This window comes from Prionailurus bengalensis, chromosome D2 (assembly GCF_016509475.1).
Source record: "Prionailurus bengalensis isolate Pbe53 chromosome D2, Fcat_Pben_1.1_paternal_pri, whole genome shotgun sequence".
Lineage (NCBI taxonomy): Eukaryota > Metazoa > Chordata > Mammalia > Carnivora > Felidae > Prionailurus > Prionailurus bengalensis.
In genome coordinates, this window is record NC_057351.1 from 54,859,904 (window position 1) to 54,872,921 (window position 13,018).

At 38.8% G+C, this 13,018-nt stretch overlaps 1 protein-coding gene across 3 annotated transcripts in view; it reads left to right on the forward strand.

Annotated features, from left to right (window-relative positions):
* Positions 1–13,018, forward strand: part of CC2D2B (coiled-coil and C2 domain containing 2B) — a 102,729-nt gene that overhangs the window by 33,333 nt on the left and 56,378 nt on the right. For all 3 annotated transcript variants that reach the window (XM_043597095.1, XM_043597096.1, XM_043597097.1), the window contains 5 exons: positions 482–590; positions 787–905; positions 3,166–3,343; positions 5,956–6,106; positions 6,936–7,083. In XM_043597095.1, coding sequence (XP_043453030.1) covers positions 482–590; positions 787–905; positions 3,166–3,343; positions 5,956–6,106; positions 6,936–7,083 — 705 coding nt within the window. The remainder of the gene's footprint in view (positions 1–481; positions 591–786; positions 906–3,165; positions 3,344–5,955; positions 6,107–6,935; positions 7,084–13,018) is intronic.

Below are 13,018 nucleotides of genomic sequence, written 5' to 3' on the forward strand. Positions count from 1 at the left end.
AGCCCGACTCAGAGCTCAAACTCACGAACCACGAACCACGAGATCATGACCTAAACCATGAGATCATGACCTGACCTGAGCCTAAGTCAGAAGCTTAACCGACTGAGCCACCCAGGCGCCCCAGCTTCTGACAGTTTCTGAACCTAACCCAGCATGAAACTTTTTCGTAGAGTTCTGAATTCACGTAAACTTGCTGACTTGCCTCCATTCCTTTAAACCAGTCTGATATGCCCATGCATTATGAGCCCCTGGACGGAAAAGGAGAGACAGAGGTGCCATAAGTTTGTTCAGAACAGCAGTTCTAGACCAATACCGCCTGCTCACCACTCACTTTTACTCTCACTACTAATGTTCTTGGGGTGTACAATTATTTGTTGTAAGAGATTGGTCGTGTGTGTGTATATGTGTTAAGAACACCTCTAACAGATTTCACATAGTCCCATTATTTCTGCTTCAAATAATTATGTTTATTATCAATTAGGGTAAAAATGAATAAATGTGATGAGCAAAACCAAGAAGAACTGTTAGAAATGTCTGAGACTCAGAAGAAAACTGAAGGAAGAGCATTTAAGAATGGGGATAAATGGGAGGTATTTATATTTCAAAATAACATTCAACTCCTCTTTGCTGGTTATAACATTTAATTGTTTGGTAGAATAGGAAATCTTGGTATTTGTAACAGTTACCCAACAAAATGACAAACCTAAGAAAAGTGTAATTTCAAGAATTCTTGTCTTAAGCAGTGAACTTATATTGTAAATTATATATTTATGTTTTGGTTTCTAGAGCCTCTCATACTTAGCTTCAGAACTTGAAGAAACAGATATTGAAAGAATAAGACCAATTACCTTGATGCCACAACTTTCTTTCACTACAGAATTAACAAACTTATCCAAGTGTTCACTGTAAGCATTTTAAAGGATTATTTCTTCATTATATATTGTCTGTTGTATTGTTTTAATAATAGTATTAGACTAATAGTATTAGAGTGAATACCAGATGCCAGGCACTTTACTAAGGTTTTAAATACATTTGCACATTTAACTGCAACCATATCTCTGTGGTATTATCCCCATCGTAGATTTGGGGGAATTTATGCTTATGAAGGGTAAGTTGCCCAGGGTCACCTAATTCATGACTCAGGTAGGACATAAACCAGTTTGGTTTGGTGATTGTTTTTTGTTTTGCTATGGTACTAATTTTTGTTCAGGTATAGATAGCCACTGTAGAAAATAAGAGTATGTGGTTGCCCACCTCTTGCTTCCATAAGTATTCTGTATCTGGAGGAAAATTTTCTGCTTTATACAAACTTCTTTCCTTTCCGGTTGTGGTTTTTTTCCTTGAGCTGTGTTTTCTCCCTATTCCTAGGACATTCATGCAAAAACAGATCTCATACAGATTCCCATTTCTCCCATCTCTGAGCCCATGGACCTCATCTCCTTTAAAGGAGATGGATATAGCATCTTGGGACATTGAACTGGGTCCAACTTTTCAACATCTCTGCCCCATGGGACACTTTGTACCCATTCATCTTTGAGTATTGTATGAATGTGCATCATTTAATACAGCGTTGGAGGGTAGTAAATGCCCGATAAATATTTATACTTATGAAATGAATGGATGGATGATTACATTTGAAATGAACATAAAGAGTAGCAGACACAAAGACACAATTACCACTACCCTCTTTCTGACTAGCAAAGTGCAGCAGTGAAGCAATGCTTTATTTGTTCTGCACCTACTTCCAAAGAGGGCCTGAGATAATTATTATGTAAGACAGGCATACAAAAGGACCATCTAAATGAGGATGAGAGAACAAGAGCCACAAAATAGAAGCTAGAAGTAAAGAGTGGGAAGAGAAGGAAGAAGATATATGTGCTGGAAAACCTAGGCTAAAACTTAGTGGAAATCAAGGCAAAAGGAAATGGGACATGTTCTGTCTTTTCAAAGCCAATGCTATTATGGGGCACTGCTGTCATTATTCCCTTAAAATGTCCAGTTGAATAAGGATTGATTCTCTAGAAAGAAGAATATACCGGTGTCAGGGATAGAGATGAAAGGAATACAAGGATTAAAGAAGAATTATAAAGAGTTTATAGGTGACAAAAAAGGCAAGATTTCCCAAAGATAAATATAATCCTGAATTAATAGATTTTCATAATCAGTTCATGAGCTCATTGTTAAAACTACTTTCAGAGGGCAACATTAAAAAGTAATTTGTAAAAAGTAAAAAGTAATTGGTAAGATGCTTAGAAGAGGCCAACAGGGAGATAAGAAAAATAAGTAATCTTTTGTCTCCTGAACCTCTGAAAAGGTTACAGAGAACATGGGCAGATATGGAGGCTGGGAGATGCTGGGCCCCTAGGATGATTACGGTGGAGAACAGAAGGGCATGTTATGTTTCATCCCAGAGCTTATCTTCCAACCAGTCTTCTCCCTTCTGAAAAAGAGAAGCCCTAAACATCATTAGGTCAGTTGCCTTGCAGCTGAGAAGATAATTCAATAAATGTTGGTTGAATGAACAAATGAATGAGTGGCCGGAAGACTCCCTTTAGGAGTTTCATATCACTTAAGGGATCAGTTTGACTTCCCAGCAAGTGTTTCATAGAAGCCCCAGGGAATCTGGCTTGCCTCTCTGGTCTTTGGGGTTAGAGAAAGAACGCCCTAGAGAAAAAAGAATGTGCAGCCTAAAGCCTAAAGGGGTTTATAAAGACCTTTAAGAGGACACAGCAACTCTGTTGACTTAGAGCCGCCTCACTGAGGTTATTGAAAACATGGTGTATTTCTTTTAAAAGTGTGTCTTTCTTCTAGAAGTTAGAAAATATTTTTGAGTTTTTAATTCAAGCTCCTCCCCCCCCCCCATTCCTAAGTCCCTCAGTTTTCTCCTCTTAGGAGACTAAGTTACAGTTTAGTAAAATAAATAGCAGAGTGATATATAGTACCTTGACTTTACTTCTTTATTTTTAAGTAAATATCTTAAAAAAAAATATTTGAGTAGGAGAGGCTATTATCCACACATAGGCAAGCATTATTTGGCTCAAAGATAGCATTAAATGGTTTCAAAAAAGGTCATACTTTAACATGCTTAGGTACATTTTGAAAAGAACAATATTTTGTACCTGTCTTGCTTTTCAAGGATCCTTTAAATATTTATTTAATTTTTAGGCATGAACAAAAGAGGAGAGCCAAAATTCAGAAGCTTAAATATTTTATTAAAATATTATCCAATGATAAACAGGTTTCTTGCACGTCCGTATCTCCCCTACAGTTTGATTTTAAAGTCATGTTTCAGCAAATTTTCAATATTCAGATAATATGTTGGCCAGAAACAATTTGCTTGGAGGTATGCCATTGTCATTTACTTCTGTATCTTATTTTATGTCATACATACTTTTATATTTCTTGGTAGCTACTGTTATATGTGACAAGTAATTTCTGTTTAGAGATGATCGATCTGTATGGGTAGGCAAGTCATTTATAAATAATGTATTTGTAATTCAGCAATAGTCTTTTATACTACAAGTATATATTATTTGATTTGTGGTTGTTCTAAATATTTCCATTCTCTCCTGCTGAAATTCCTACCAACGCTGGATGTGAAGCATTACTATTCACTTGCTAGCAAGGTGTAAGGCAATTATTTAAACTAAAATGAGTAACATAGCTTTTGTAAGTGCTGTTTGATTTCTCCAAATAGTCCCAACCCTGACTTGGTGATTTCAGTCTTTTGCTGAATTTGTAAGTATGTATGTATGTATGTATGTATGTATGTATGTATGTTATTTATTTGTCTGTTTGTTTATGTTTTGGATCCCTTTAAGAAGCTGATGAAAGAACATACATATAACAGACTCCTAATTGCTGTCCAAAGGCCCCATCATCAGAACCCCTGCACTAAAGGAAGAAGAAAATAGGACAATGGAGAAAAATTAAAGACAGTAAAGGAGTCTAGATAGGAAGTCTTGGCTATAATGGGGGTTAAACTTGCAACTAGACTTGAAAGGAGAGTTAGGAGGGAATAAAGATTTGTGTATATGAGCATGGGCTGAGGTTTGAGGAGTGAGGAAAGAATTATAATTATAAATCTAAATCAGAGATATGTTTACAATACATAAAATAATTTTTTCTATCTCTGCTCAGAGGCTACCTTCATTTTGTTTATCTAAACTTTACAAGTTTCTATCATCTTAAAATGCACCTCTGTTGAAATTCCTATTTTAAAAATATGCTAAGGTATATACTGACTATACTTTCCTGTTGTACTTAAAATAAACTGTGATACAATAATCTAACCACTTGAAGTTTAAAACTTGCCCCCACCCAAGTAGACAAATGTGTATTTTGAGTCCTTCATCATCGTACTGCCACTTAGAACATGATCTTAACAAACTCAGAGGCAGGGAAGGAAGGGAATCTAGCTAGGAATAAAGTGTACCATGAGCTACTGCAAAAATTGCAAAATAAATCTATTTATTTAGATAGCCTAACAGATGCTAACCTACATTTTGAATTGAGGAACTCCTTGCCGTTCCTCTTTATTCCTTTCTCACCTTAGTCAAACTGAACTGCTTGGTTTTTTCCCCATACATCCTTGCCATTTCCTACCTCTGAGCTTCTGAACATTCTAGTTCTTCTACTCACAAGGCCCATTTTCATTCTTGACACTCCATCCCAGCCACGCAGTGGTCCAGAGAGCTGCCATCAGGGGACAAGGCTCTACCAGGAGACTTCACAGAGGTGGAACTCTCTACCTTTACAGTTACTACCCAGGATCTGGTCTCCAGCCCTGCAGTCTCAGAAACTGAATTTGATAGTCCCGTGAGAATACGTCTATATCCCCTAAACAAAACACAAGACTGATGTGTAAAATCAAAATGCCAATTTTACATTTGAATATAGTTATCAGTGCATCACCTCTCTTCAGATAGCCAATTTACTGAGTTGCAGTAAGAAATTTCTCTCATAGACCTGAATCCTATAAGTCCATTAACTACACCCCTATAAACTTTTCTACATTAGGGATGCCTTTGTCAAGGAACTAGTGTGCTGACTTATATTCACTCTTACAAGGACAGTGCTAAGATGACCGGAAAAAACATTTGCCTCTTTGACTCTCCTTTTTCTCTACTTTTCTGGTTAACCACCCATCCTTTTGATTGACACGTTCTTATCTTTCAGGAAGCATTTTCTCCCTCCTTGATTTCCTTCTTCTTTGAGCACCTATCACTGTTTCCCCAAACACTGACAACACAGTATAAGTCAAAATAAGATTTTTCTAAAAAAACCCATTAGGTTTGTAGTTATGGCAGTGATGGGATTGTAGTATAGAACAGCACGCAGAATCAGAAGTCCCGGGTTTAGTATGGAACTGTCTACTCAGCACCTCCCTACTCCTTCTTCTGGGACTCTTTCTCCCTCCCGTACCTCCTATAGCTTATTTAACTTGTCCTTGGACTCCATGAACCAATGGATCTCCCCTTTTGTTGAGCAATTCAACCTGGGTTTCTATCATTTATAATAAAAACTAATGTAGTTTCATATAGAGACTCAGTTTCTTCATTTATAAAATTGGAAGAATAATGCCTATTTCCTATAATTTTTATCAGGTTTAAATGAGATAAAGAACTTTAAAAGTGCTATCCAAAAGCAAGTTATTCAGGTATTGTGTTATATGTACCCATATGCTCAGAACTGTATTTGTAATCCTTTTATTCAATTCATTTTCTTTGAAACCACTAAAAGGCATTGTATTTTTAAGGACATGTGATTATTTCCTTTTCTTATAATCATGTGGATGAAATGCTATACCTATTTTATATTCTAGTATTTTTAAAAAAGAATAAAAATGTGTTAGTGAAGATTCTTATTTTAGCTTTTTATTTATTTATTTATTTATTTATTTATTTATTTATTTGGTACTTCCAGTGAGCTATCAACTGTTTCTTTTATATTTAGGTTTATGAAGTAAGTCAAAGGACAAGCTTACTGGCAAAACTGTATTTACCTTTACCTAACAGCACAGAGGTGAAAAGCAAAACTGTTTTGGAGTATGTAGAGTTTAGCTCTGATGAGCTGGTCACACCTGCATATGGAGAAGTAGGAAGCAGTAAGTTTATTTAAAACGTCCCCTCCCCCACCTCTATTCTCTTTTTGAACTCTGTATCCCACGCGACCCTGGATCATTTATGTGAGTAAAGAATGCTATGTTTACGGTATCAGGTTTGAAGTGTGTTAAACTCTCCTTTCAGATGTTAAACCAAGATTTTTTACACTTTGTCTTGAATCATCAGATCTTTGGGAAATCTAAAATTTGGAATCAGCACCTGTGCTTTTCCTAAATTATCTGAAACAGGAGCACGGTGCTCTGTGGAACAGGAGTCTGATCCTGAGTGGAGAGACTGCTCTGCTTCTACCTCTCCTTCAGTGAAGCCTAAAGAAGCTCCAGGACGTGTTGATTTGTCTTTGAACTGAATAGGGAAGGGAGAGAGAAGGAGGGAGAGAAAGAGAGAAAAGGAGAGAAGGGATGTATTGTTAAGCCCCCTGGAGACTGAGAAAGAAAATGGGTAGAGGGAGAAGACTCGGGAATGTAGGGAAAAAGGACGGAGTAGTAGCTAGTTTGGTGCTTGACCTGCTGCCAGTGTCCTTTCCTTCTGGAAGCCACTTCCAGAAGGAATGGTTAAGAAAAGTTCTGGTTGTAAAGAGAAGACAGTAGAGACGTTCATCCCTAGGTTTTCCTCTCTCTTTTGTAGTCTGTTTGAAGTCGTCTGCCTTGAGGTACCTTAGATGGGAAATGAGGGAGAGCTCTAAAATTAGAGCCTGGGGTCACTACAGAACAGCCTTGGGTTCCACAGGTAAAAGTCAGGGGAAAACATCTACAATGTGTTAAACTCTGTGCTTTATTTAAATTGCATGTTTTTAATGCTTTTTATATACAGATGTGCCTTTTATTCTTGAGGGAAATGCAACTGAAGAACTTTGTCTTTTGACATCAGGAAAACTTAGCTACTGTCTATCATGGGCTTTAGACGAAAATGGTATTCCTCTGACACCCAAGTCGCAGTCCTTAAGATCTGCTTACTGCAGGTAATAAACTTATTTTATTTATTTTATTTATTTATTTTTTAATTATTATTTTTTAATATGTAATTTACTGTCAAATTGGTTTCCATACAACACCCAGTGCTCCTCCCAACGAGGTGCCCTCCTCAATGCCCATCACCCGCTTTCCCCTCTCCCCCACCCCCCATCGACCCTCAGTTTGCTCTCAGTATTTAAGAGTCTCTTATGGTTTGCCTCCTTCCCTCTCTGTAACTTTTTTTCTCCCCCTCCCCTCCCCCCTGGTTTTCTGTTAAGTTTCTCAGGATCCACATAGGAGTGAAAACATATGGTATCTGTCTTTCTCTGCCTGACTTATTTCACTTAGCATAACACTCTCCAGTTCCATCCACGTTGCTACAAAGGGCCAGATTTCATTCTTTCTCATTGCCGAGTAGTATTCCATTGTATAAATAAACCACATCTTCTTTTTTTTTTTTTTTTTATTTTTTTTATTTATTTTTTATTTTATTTTATTTTTTTATTTTTATTTTTTTTTCTGAAATTTATTGACAAATTGGTTTCCATACAACACCCAGTGCTCATCCCAAAAGGTGCCCTCCTCAATACCCATCACCCACCCTCTCCTCCCTCCCACCCCCCATCAACCCTCAGTTTGTTCTCAGTTTTTAACAGTCTCTTACGCTTTGGCTCTCTCCCATTCTAACCTCTTTTTTTTTTTTTTTTCCTTCCCCTCCCCCATGGGTTCCTGTTAAGTTTCTCAGGATCCACATAAGAGTGAGACCATATGGTATCTGTCTTTCTCTGTATGGCTTATTTCACTTAGCATCACACTCTCCAGTTCCATCCACGTTGCTACAAAAGGCCATATTTCATTTTTTCTCATTGCCACGTAATATTCCATTGTGTATATAAACCACAATTTCTTTATCCATTCATCAGTTGATGGACATTTAGGCTCTTTCCATATTTTGGCTATTGTTGAGAGTGCTGCTAGGAACATTGGGGTACAAGTGGCCCTATGCATCAGTGCTCCTGTATCCCTTGGATAAATTCCTAGCAGTGCTATTGCTGGGTCATAGGGTAGGTCTATTTTTAATTTTCTGAGGAACCTCCACACTGCTTTCCAGAGCGGCTGCACCAATTTGCATTCCCACCAACAGTGCAAGAGGGTTCCCGTTTCTCCACATCCTCTCCAGCATCTATAGTCTCCTGATTTGTTCATTTTGGCCACTCTGACTGGCGTGAGGTGATACCTGAGTGTGGTTTTGATTTGTATTTCCCTGATAAGGAGCGACGCTGAACATCTTTTCATGTGCCTGTTGGCCATCCGGATGTCTTCTTTAGAGAAGTGTCTATTCATGTTTTCTGCCCATTTCTTCACTGGGTTATTTGTTTTTCAGGTGTGGAGTTTGGTGAGCTCTTTATAGATTTTGGATACTAGCCCTTTGTCCGATATGTCATTTGCGAATATCTTTTCCCATTCCGTTGGTTGCCTTTTAGTTTTGTTGGTTGTTTCCTTTGCTGTGCAGAAGCTTTTTATCTTCATAAGGTCCCAGTAATTCACTTTTGCTTTTAATTCCCTTGCCTTTGGGGATGTGTCGAGTAAGAGATTGCTACGGCTGAGGTCAGAGAGGTCTTTTCCTGCTTTCTCCTCTAAGGTTTTGATGGTTTCCTGTCTCACATTTAGGTCCTTTATCCATTTTGAGTTTATTTTTGTGAATGGTGTGAGAAAGTGGTCTAGTTTCAACCTTCTGCATGTTGCTGTCCAGTTCTCCCAGCACCATTTGTTAAAGAGGCTGTCTTTTTTCCATTGGATGTTCTTTCCTGCTTTGTCAAAGATGAGTTGGCCATACGTTTGTGGGTCTAGTTCTGGGGTTTCTATTCTATTCCATTGGTCTATGTGTCTGTTTTGGTGCCAATACCATGCTGTCTTGATGATGACAGCTTTGTAGTAGAGGCTAAAGTCTGGGATTGTGATGCCTCCTGCTTTGGTCTTCTTCTTCAAAATTCCTTTGGCTATTCGGGGCCTTTTGTGGTTCCATATGAATTTTAGGATTGCTTGTTCTAGTTTCGAGAAGAATGCTGGTGCAATTTTGATTGGGATTGCATTGAATGTGTAGATAGCTTTGGGTAGTATTGACATTTTGACAATATTTATTTTTCCAATCCATGAGCAGGGAATGTCTTTCCATTTCTTTAAATCTTCTTCAATTTCCTTCAGAAGCTTTCTATAGTTTTCAGCATACAGATCCTTTACATCTTTGGTTAGATTTATTCCTAGGTATTTTATGCTTCTTGGTGCAATTGTGAATGGGATCAGTTTCTTTATTTGTCTTTCTGTTGCTTCATTGTTAGTGTATAAGAATGCAACTGATTTCTGTACATTGATTTTGTATCCTGCAACTTTGCTGAATTCCTGTATCAGTTCTAGCAGACTTTTGGTGGAGTCTATCGGATTTTCCATGTATAATATCATGTCATCTGCAAAAAGCGAAAGCTTGACTTCATCTTTGCCAATTTTGATGCCTTTGATTTCCTTTTGTTGTCTGATTGCTGATGCTAGAACTTCCAGCACTATGTTAAACAGCAGCGGTGAGAGTGGGCATCCTTGTCGTGTTCCTGATCTCAGGGAAAAAGCTTTCAGTTTTTCCCCGTTGAGGATGATGTTAGCTGTGGGCTTTTCATAAATGGCTTTTATGATCTTTAAGTATGTTCCTTCTATCCCGACTTTCTCAAGGGTTTTTATTAAGAAAGGGTGCTGGATTTTGTCGAAGGCCTTTTCTGCATCGATTGACAGGATCATATGGTTCTTCTCTCTTTTTTTGTTAATGTGATGTATCACGTTGATTGATTTGCGAATGTTGAACCAGCCCTGCATCCCAGGAATGAATCCCACTTGATCATGGTGAATAATTCTTTTTATATGCCGTTGAATTCGATTTGCTAGTATCTTATTGAGAATTTTTGCATCCATATTCATCAGGGATATTGGCCTGTAGTTCTCTTTTTTTACTGGGTCTCTGTCTGGTTTAGGAATCAAAGTAATACTGGCTTCATAGAATGAGTCTGGAAGTTTTCCTTCCCTTTCTATTTCTTGGAATAGCTTGAGAAGGATAGGTATTATGTCTGCTTTAAACGTCTGGTAGAACTCCCCTGGGAAGCCATCTGGTCCTGGACTCTTATTTGTTGGGAGATTTTTGATAACCGATTCAATTTCTTCGCTGGTTATGGGTCTGTTCAAGCTTTCTATTTCCTCCTGATTGAGTTTTGGAAGCGTGTGGGTGTTCAGGAATTCGTCCATTTCTTCCAGGTTGTCCAATTTGTTGGCATATAAGTTTTCATAGTATTCCCTGATAATTGTTTGTATCTCTGAGGGATTGGTTGTAATCATTCCATTTTCATTCATGATTTTATCTATTTGGGTCATCTCCCTTTTCTTTTTGAGAAGCCTGGCTAGAGGTTTGTCAATTTTGTTTATTTTTTCAAAAAACCAACTCTTGGTTTCGTTGATCTGCTCTACAGTTTTTTTAGTTTCTATATTGTTTATTTCTGCTCTGATCTTTATTATTTCTCTTCTTCTGCTGGGCTTAGGCTGCCTTTGCTGTTCTGCTTCTAGTTCCTTTAGGTGTGCTGTTAGATTTTGTATTTGGGATTTTTCTTGTTTCTTGAGATAGGCCTGGATTGCAATGTATTTTCCTCTCAGGACTGCCTTTGCTGCGTCCCAAAGCGTTTGGATTGTTGTATTTTCATTTTCGTTTGTTTCCATATATTTTTTAATTTCTTCTCTAATTGCCTGGTTGACCCACTCATTCGTTAGTAGGGTGTTCTTTAACCTCCATGCTTTTGGAGGTTTTCCAGACTTTTTCCTGTGGTTGATTTCAAGCTTCATGGCATTGTGGTCTGAAAGTAAGCATGGTATAATTTCAATTCTTGTAAACTTATGAAGGGCTGTTTTGTGACCCAGTATATGATCTATCTTGGAGAATGTTCCATGTGCACTCGAGAAGAAAGTATATTCTGTTGCTTTGGGATGCAGAGTTCTAAATATATCTGTCAAGTCCATCTCATCCAATGTCTCATTCAGGGCCCTTGTTTCTTTATTGACCGTGTGTCTAGATGATCTATCCATTTCTGTAAGTGGTGTATTAAAGTCCCCTGCAATTACCACATTCTTATCAATAAGGTTGCTTATGTTTATGAGTAATTGTTTTATATATTTGGGGGCTCCGGTATTCGGTGCATAGACATTTATAATTGTTAGCTCTTCCTGATGGATAGACCCTGTAACTATTATATAATGTCCTTCTTCATCTCTTGTTACAGCCTTTAATTTAAAGTCTAGTTTGTCTGATATAAGTATGGCTACTCCAGCTTTCTTTTGGCTTCCAGTCGCATGATAAATAGTTCTCCATCCCCTCACTCTCAATCTAAAGGTGTCCTCAGGTCTAAAATGAGTCTCTTGTAGACAGCAAATAGATGGGTCTTGTTTTTTTATCCATTCTGATACCCTATGTCTTTTGGTTGGCGCATTTAATCCATTTACATTCAGTGTTATTATAGAAAGATACGGGTTTAGAGTCATTGTGATGTCTGTATGTTTTATGCTTATAGTGATGTCTCTGGGACTTTGTCTCACAGGGTCCCCCTTAGGATCTCTTGTAGGGCTGGTTTAGTGGTGACAAATTCCTTCAGTTTTTGTTTGTTTGGGAAGACCTTTATCTCTCCTTCTATTCTAAATGACAGACTTGCTGGATAAAGGATTCTTGGCTGCATATTTTTTCTGTCTAGCACCCTGAAAATCTCTTGCCAATTCTTTCTGGCCTGCCAAGTTTCAAAAGAGAGATCAGTCACGAGTCTTATAGGTCTCCCTTTATATGTGAGGGCACGTTTACCCCTTGCTGCTTTCAGAATTTTCTCTTTATCCTTGTATTTTGCCAGTTTCACTATGATATGTCGTGCAGAAGATCGATTCAAGTTACGTCTGAAGGGAGTTCTCTGTGCCTCTTGGATTTCAATGCCTTTTTCCTTCCCCAGTTCAGGGAAGTTCTCAGCTATGATTTCTTCAAGTACCCCTTCAGCACCTTTCCCTCTCTCTTCCTCCTCTGGGATACCAATTATGCGTATATTATTTCTTTTTAGTGTATCACTTAATTCTCTAATTTTCCCCTCATACTCCTGGATTTTTTTATCTCTCTTTTTCTCAGCTTCCTCTTTTTCCATAACTTTATCTTCTAGTTCACCTATTCTCTCCTCTGCCTCTTCAAGCCGAGCTGTGGTGGTTTCCATTTTGTTATGCATTTCGTTTAAAGCGTTTTTCAGCTCCTCGTGACTGTTCCTTAGTCCCTTGATCTCTGTAGCAAGAGATTCTCTGCTGTCCTGTATACTGTTTTCAAGCCCAGCGATTAATTTTATGACTATTATTCTAAATTCACTTTCTGTTATATTATTTAAATCCTTTTTGATCAGCTCATTAGCTGTTGTTATTTCCTGGAGATTCTTCTGAGGGGAGTTCTTCCGCTTGGTCATTTTGGATAGTCCCTGGCGTGGTGAGGACCTGCAGGGCACTTCCCCTGTGCTGTGGTGTATACCTGGAGTTGGTGGGCGGGGCCGCAGTCAGACCTGATGTCTGCCCCCAGCCCACTGCTGGGGCCACAGTCAGACTGGTGTGTGCCTTCTCTTCCCCTCTCCTAGGGGCGGGATTCACTGTGGGGTGGTGTGGCTCGTCTGGGCTACTTGCACCCTGCCAGGCTTGTGATGCTGGGGATCTGGCGTATTAGCTGGGGTGGGTAGGCAAGGTGCTCGGGGGCAGGAGGGGCAGGCTTAGATCGCTTCTCCTTAGGTGATCCACTTCAGGAGGGGCCCTGTGGCAGCGGGAGGGAGTCAGATCCGCTGCCGGAGGTTTGGCTCCGCAGAAGCGCAGAGTTGGGTGTTTGCGCGGAGCGAGCAAGTTCCCTGGCAG